At 30.2% G+C, this 8,045-nt stretch overlaps 1 protein-coding gene across 1 annotated transcript; it reads left to right on the top strand.

Annotated features, from left to right (window-relative positions):
- The first annotated feature begins 2,310 nt into the window (after window positions 1-2,310).
- LOC102661833 (zinc finger protein KNUCKLES) lies at window positions 2,311-3,409 on the top strand. Its single transcript, XM_006599721.4, has one exon. The coding sequence runs from the start codon at window positions 2,311-2,313 to the stop codon at window positions 2,815-2,817; it is 507 nt and encodes a 168-aa protein (XP_006599784.1). The 3' UTR covers window positions 2,818-3,409.
- The last annotated feature ends 4,636 nt before the right edge of the window (window positions 3,410-8,045 follow it).

The following is an 8,045-nucleotide window of genomic DNA, read 5'->3' as shown; positions in this document are numbered from 1 at the left end:
CTCCTAGTTAAAAGAAAACGTGACAGCCAAATTTTCATATGACAAAAAAAGAAAAAAAAGTTCATGATGCCGTTATTTTGTACATCATTACCACGCGATTTCACACCAATAGAGAGAGAAGGTTATATAGAGGGTGCAATTTGGAGGTTTAACTTCATAGAACAAACCCATTAGGGAAAGCGAGTGAAAATGAAGCCAGACCCATACATGACATATGAGCCATCTTTGCAGAGAGTGTGGAATCAAACAAATAAAACAAAACCCACTTTGGCTTGGGACTCACAACTCTTTAATTAAAACCAAGACTCTGAACAAAGAGTGAAGAGTGTGTGATTGAATATTTATTTACTGTCACTCTGCCTGCACCACACCTCACCATAAACCTCAATCACTTTGATCATCTAATCAAATGTCACCTCTCCTTGACTACCCTTCCCCCATACATTAAACAATATTCCTTTCCTATATGCTACCACTCTATTCAAACTTGCATACATTAGATATTAGATATATATAGATATTAGGATCTTATTAATCATTGTTCTAAAAAATTAAAAAGATGCAATAAAAATATTTAGTGTGAAAATTATATAAGAATGTAAAAAAATTGAAGCAATATTTTGTTCCAATTAATTAATTCCCTTGGTTGCATTGGTGAATTTGCACTAGGAGGCTAGTAATATGTGATGTTATTGGGTTTGGTCCAATTAGTTTCTCTCTGATGCGTGACCCCTAGGGAGGGAGAGAGCAAGGTACCTCAAGGTCTAACCGTATTGGTGTGGTGTCGAATAATGAGAGGGTGGCATGTTGAGAGTGTGCTGTGTCAGAAATCAGACGCAAACACTATCATCCTAATTCCCTTAAGTGCACTCTCTCCACTACACTTTCTTGTCCTTTTTCTCCACATCACTCACGTCACGTCCTTTGATTCCTCTTACCATATTACTACTATATCTCATTCCCACACTACCCTTCTCTCGCCTCTTCATATTTCTTCGACCTCAAATCAAATATCAACAATAATACACAAAACTCACTGTTAAGTTAAGTGTTAACTTTTCAAGTAGCTGAGATACATATAGCACCGGTGTTCATATCAATTATAAACTAAAGACAAATTAAGTTCAAACTATTTAAATAATAATGAGTGAACCAAAAAAGATGAATGAACTAAGTGACTACTTGCTATATTAATTAAGTCACTTTTGTTGGCACACCTTGTGCTGACTCCGGTAACAAAATATTAGTTTGGTTTATAAAAACAAGCTAATTAATTATGTGACTTGAGCTATAATATATATGTGCCATAGTTTGTAAAGTCTTTTTTTTTTCCTTTGTCCAACAATGTTCGTGTCATTTATAAACTTAAAGACAAATTAAGTTGAATCCATTTAAATAACAAGTTAACTAATCGACGTAAGCTAAGCTATATTATGTTCCATGGTTTAAATAATGAGTTAACAAATTAAGTTGAACGCATTTGTTAAAACAGTCATTTTTTTTTTGTGAACATTGTTTTGAATTTGTTTTTCGTCTCAAAAGCAGGTATCAATATCGGAATATGCGCCATTTCCCTCGTTGTATATATTGCTCGGTTAATTTACTACCATACATATATTGTACATACAACATTCTTACCCAAGAAAAAAATAGTAGTAGGGGAAAAAAGAAAAATCTTTCCTTTATCTATATTTTTGCTCAATGTAATATATTCGATCATCTTTTCTATAAAAATGCATTGTGCACTATTGAGCACTATAATAACACGTAAATTTAGCAAGGTAGAACATGCTATAATAAACTTGATCATCATTTTCCACCTTGTTTTTCTTAACCGCAATTTAAATAATATTTTCAATTAAAGGTAAAATAAACTAGTAAACTACTATAATCAATTAAAACTTTACATAACTTTTAACTTATAAGATATTTTCTTATTTTTTCTCTCTCTTAAAAAGTACTACCTATTTATGAAAAAGAAAAGTATATAGATGAAATTGAGGTGAGTGATGGAGAGAAACATACATTAATTTGTCTGAACGATATTATCCATAAAGAGGGGTGGGGTGGGCAAATCGGTCATTATATATGATGTACAAACAAATCATATCCTTGAGAAGAGAAGAGAGCAATGTTGCTTCCAATTCACATACAAACCAAAACCTTAAAAGAAGAAGAAGAAGAAGAAGAATAAAGCCTTAACCCGTTAAGCCCTCTCTTCCTCTTCCATTATATAAACCCTTTCTCTCTGCCTACATTTTTCAGTGCTTAGTATTCTTCACTAATCAACACACAACATAGCAATAGCAAATGGCAGACCCAACAGCTATTTACGAGTTTTTCAAGCAGCAGCCCTCAAACGGTGGTGGAAAGAGAGCACCACCACCGTCCTCCGCCGGCGGCACCACACGCACCTTCCAATGCCACTTCTGCCACCGCAAGTTCTACACCTCCCAAGCCCTCGGCGGCCACCAGAACGCCCACAAGCTCGAGCGCGCCGCCGCGAGAAGATCCTCCGCCAACGCCAACCTCAACCTCAACGTCGTCCCCCCTGCTGCTACTAACGGGCCCATGCCCATGCTGGAGCCCACCGAGCTCTTTTTTCACCACCACCCTCCTTACTGGCTCGATGTGGAGCCCTTGCAGCACTTTCATCATCACCACACTACTGCACCTCTTTCTTCCTTCCACGCTGCTGCGTCTTCCGTTTCCGCACCTCAACAACAACAACTTCTTCTCTCCGCCGGACACAACAACGTCGTCGACGTCGCTGCTTCTTCCGACCACGTCAACCTCGACCTCACCCTCCGCTTGTGAACATTAACATATTATGCTTCTCTTCTCCATCTTTACGTTTAAGGTGGTTTACGTTAATGTCGTTACTCGTTACTCGTTACTTTCTTCTTTTTTTCTTACAAAACGTTTTAATTCCCTTGTTATGGGTTTCTGATAAGGAAGTGGAAGGGTCTTTTTTTTTTTTATTAGAGAGGGATTTATGATGTCGTTAAGTTTAGTAATTATTAAGTGGTAGCTATATTACTAGCTAGTTAGGATCAGTCCAAAATTTCAAGCTACTAATGTTTTTTAGTAGCTCTCACTTTTAATTAATTAATTAACTATTATCTTTTACTTACATTATTTTTCTGTTGTTTTTTTTTTTTTTTGTAATACTTGGTGCCATATTTTTTTGTTTTTGCTTATTTGCTGTTGATGGTTATTCTCTCTTTCTCTCTCTGTCTGGAATTAGTTACGCCGATTCATTAGCATGTTTTTATTTGAATTGGAATCTTCAAATGGTGACGGTAGTAGTACTATTTGAAAATGACCTTAAAAAAAGTACTATTTGAAAATGTGTGAAAAAAAATGAAAGCAATTTTTTTAGCTTCTTTGCTGTTGACGTTTATTTTTTTTCCCCTCTCTCTCTCTCTCTGAAATTAGATAAGCCGATTCATTTTCACTTACAGCATGATGTTATAAATGTGAAAAAATAAATAAAAACAAGTTTGCAATAAAATTCTTTCCATTTTTTTTTTGAAAGGCAACATGCTTTTCATTTGATTTGGAATCATAAAAATGGTGAAAGTACTATTTGAAGATATGTGTAAAAATAAATAAAAGCAATTTTATTTTCTCTCTCGGGAATTAATTAGCTACGCCGATTCACCTTTTTTTTATTAGAAAATATTTTTTTTCTTTCAGAAAATCAAATTTGCCGATTCACTTATACTACAGCATAAAGTTAATGTGCCAAAATAAAATTAAAAGGAAATTTGCATCGACATATATATAAAATGGTAAAAGTACTACAAAATGATGGAGAATGGGTACTATTCTAATTTCGTGAACCATCAATCTATTGAGTAATCACAACACATATTTTCTTTTGTTGGTGATTGATTTTTGAAGGGATGGAATCTAAGTTTAGGAGGAGAAGGAATATTGACGACTAGCTCAAATAATGAGTCCTCGTTTGTTGTGTTATGTTGTGCGTTAGTAACTCTTTATATGATTCTCTTTTCTCGTAATTTCCCTTTTGGCAAAAAAAAAATGGTCATAGGGGAGTGTTGTGTTTTGTTGATTAGCTGAAAGGGGAAGTGAAACCTTGGTGAAGAGGCCATTAATTGGTTTGAGATGAAGCAAAGTGGATTCCTACTCAAAAAAGAGAGTGTGATGAGACCTTGGTGTTTTCTTTCTGCAATTATTATGGCTAAAGGCCTTACGAGTGACCTTGTCAATGTAGTTCATTCTTGAAGCCAAATTATGAAGCTATTATATACCTAGATAACGATGTTCCGAAAAACATTTCTAAACGACACACTCTAGCTTTTCAATTTTCATGGGACTAAACTTTATTCGTAGCTCAACTTATTCCAACTTTTTGCTATATCAATCATGTCGGCCATCATTTATTATTATTATTGGAATTATTATGATGTTCATTAAAATTAAAAAATACACTATCAATGATCAATAATAATAATTATTATAAAGGTAAAAAAAAAACTCACTATACAGGTTAATTATAATTAAATGAAAATATAAAATTATTAAATTGTTAGTACTTATAGACTATTATTATTAGGGCAAGTATGTAATTTTTTTGCAATCTTTTACCTTTTAATAAAAAAAATACTTTAAGTTTGTTAATTAATGTCTTAGTTATTGGTTAACATTTGCAATATTATTATTATTATGAAAATCAAAGACGGTTAGTTTGTTTTAATTGAGTAACTATATATAGATATATAAACATAGTTTTCTTAAAAGAAAATATAATCTATCAAAAAGTTTAGATAGTAATGGTTCAGAACATGTTTTACGTAGTTGCGACAATATTGTTAAAAGTTTGTTTGTGGGATTTGATAAAAGAAAGAAGAGGATGGAGGGACTAAATTTTATATGGGTCACAAACGTTCTGTTTAGTGCTCAGGGGACATGGTTTTTGATTTTTTAATTAATACAGATTTTACTGTATAGACCGCAGATAAAATTGAGGCTTGGTTGTTTAGTACGAACATTTATAAGGAAATTAAGTTTGCAAATTTTGTCTTCACAAACAGTAAATGAAAAATTGATTTTCTAAACAAAAACAAATCAATTTTTTTACATAAGAAATTAATATTATTTCTCACCTATTTCTTTTAAATTAAATAATATATTATTTTGATTTTACACTATTTTTTCTTTTTCAAATGATCTCTTTTAATTATATTTTTATCTACTCTGTTTCTTTCATCTAAACCAAACATAATCTTAAGGTCTTCAAAACATTTTATGTTTTGCTTTATATTTATGTAAATGTTTTTTTATCAGTTACGTAAATGGGTTTGAGTAGCCCTTTAATGATTATCTGTATTGGCTGTCATTCAGAAGAAGAAAAAACCTGCATTGGCTGATAAAAAAAATATAACTAATTTTGTAATGCCCTCGTTTTCAAAATGGACAGTAATAAACTTCAAGATAATAAATCATTGGACAGTAATAAACTTACACAATTGGATTAATTTTAATAAAAGCCAACTAACATAGCTAGAGTATTGGCATTTGCCATGAAGAAACCCCGCTTAATTTGGTACAATATTTTAAAATAAATGAAATAACTAAATTGTAAGTACTATTAAAGATGGCATAATTTATAAAACTTCAAATGCAAGACACAATAAATTTCAATTGAAATATTTTCAAATAAAAAAATTGGTTTTTTTTTATAAGTTCTATTAGTTAGTGTTAGGAGTGAAGATTATGAGAGAATTAAAAAGGGACAAAAATAAGTGAAGAGTTGGATTGAAGAAAAATAATTGACTGAGTTAAAATTTCTAACAACCAATTTTATTACTTATCTAGTTATCTTAGAAAGCGTTTATTTCATAGAATCCAGAGGAAATCATGAGAATATGAAGAGAAAAATATATATTCTCATATCTGTTATAAGTTTTTAAAAAGTGTTTTAAGATATTATTAATTTATGGGAATGTTATAATTTTCTTTTTTTATACCATATTTTTTTACATTTATATTTCTATTAGGGGACGATGGGAAAATGATATTTTCATGGGAATATTGTCTAATAATAGGAACAATGTTACTGAGAATGTAATAAAATTATGTAAAATAAACTCCCCTTTAATTTTTTTTTGTTTATTAGATAAGATCATAAGAACGAATTTTTCGTCATAATTTTTCATAATTTATCAAACGTCTTATACTATATATTTAAATATCTAGTTAATCATGCACTCAAGTATAAGAGTACTGTCAAAGTAGATTATGTTTGATGGGCTAATAAATTATCCCAATATAGGTTACGTTAAATAAGAAAAAATTTATGCACTAATAATATAAAATAATTTTACAATATCATTCAATTATAAATAATAGATAAGTTTATTAATTTTTACTATAAATAATTTAAAAATTATATTAACAATGATTTATGATTTAAATAACAATATAAAACAATTTTATAAAACAATTTAAAAAATGCCAAATGTTGATTCTTTGGGTAGCTTTTCCGTGTCCACATTTTGTCACACCTTGTATTTAAGCCTGGTCACATTAATAACAGAGGAAAAAATGTTATACATTTTTAAAATAATTATCTTAAAATAATTCAAATGATAATTTATAATTTGACGACAGTGTAAAATTATTTTATATCGTCAATGCATAAACATTAAAATCTTAGTAATATTCTGTTTTTCCTTTTAAAAAAATAAAATTTAGGTTTAAAATCATTTTGTCCAAATCCTACTTAGTCCAAAAATTCATTATTAGTTTGATGTAGATCGACTCTTGGTGAGTTGGGAAAATTGAATTTGCTTGCTCGAGATTTGGAAAAAGAAAAAAATATGAATAAAATATAATTTTGTGGCATGATATATTTTTATGTGATGGAATTCTATATTTTTTTTTATATGACGAAGTCTTAGGTTATTTTGTATTGAGCTTTCTAAATATATATGAATATGCTGCGTATAAGATAATTATATTTAATGTATTAATTTAAAAGTACGATAATGCTATAATTAGTTATAAGCATTATAATAGAATAATGTACTAAAAAATAATTATTTTACATAAATATTATATGTATGTTTTTTTAGGAGAATATTATACGTATAATTAAAAAGTCAATATTATATATATTATTTTTGTTGTTAAAAACGGAGTTGTCAATTTGGGTTGATTAAGTTCATTCAAGTTGGCTGATGATAGACCATCATATTTTCCAATAAGGACAGAATAGGCCAATATTTAATTGCAGATTAGTAATTTTCTACTCTAGCCTATTCCTTTCTGAGCTACGGGGCCAAATATCTTAACAAGATAAATGGTATAATATTACTTTCCGAACATTAATTGTCATTCTATTGTTTTGCAGTAAAAAAAACATATATTGTCATATTTTCAGTTTTAAATTAATAAATTAAATATGGTAAATGGTTAATATATTCATAAACAATAATTATACATTTAGCATTGTCACTATGCAGTTTATATAACAATAAAAATAAAAAACCACGTCAAACAAGATACCTCCTCATCAACTTTGTATTTGAGACCTAAAGTAAGGAATCTTCACCAAGTGATCATGAAAAGACCAATGTGATATGATGATGTGTTATGGTACTACGTCCACAGATAATGGGAAAATGAAATGCAAAGATAGACATACATGCATTAAGTAAATAAGAGTGGCCTTTTAATAGAAAACTAAATAAGAGTCTTCGTCTTCTCTTACTTTTAGAGCCCTAGCTAACCTCTAACATCTGTACAAAATATGAAAAACTCACATTTTTTTAAATATTTAATTAGAACCAAGGTTAAAATCATATATTTTAGTCTCTATAAATGTCTAGATTCTCAATTTAGTCCCTGAAAAACTTATTAAATCGATGTCTTAACGTGCAAATTTTACAGGTTTAGTCCATATCATCATGACACCATACCTAACATCCCATGTACACCATGAACCACCTGTTGTTGTGTGTGCTTGTGCGCGTCACCTGTTTGTTTATCTGTTCTTTCACGCCCAAAAATAATAT

The sequence above is a fragment of the Glycine max genome, chromosome 16, assembly GCF_000004515.6.
Source record: "Glycine max cultivar Williams 82 chromosome 16, Glycine_max_v4.0, whole genome shotgun sequence".
Taxonomy (NCBI): Eukaryota; Viridiplantae; Streptophyta; class Magnoliopsida; order Fabales; family Fabaceae; genus Glycine; species Glycine max.
The sequence above is the reverse complement of the archived record's forward strand: the minus strand, read 5'-3'. Positions and strand labels throughout refer to the sequence as shown.

Bases quoted from the DNA above. Each gene is read 5' to 3' on its own strand.
- LOC102661833 (XM_006599721.4), top strand. From the start codon at position 2,311: ATGGCAGACCCAACAGCTATTTACGAGTTTTTCAAGCAGCAGCCCTCA.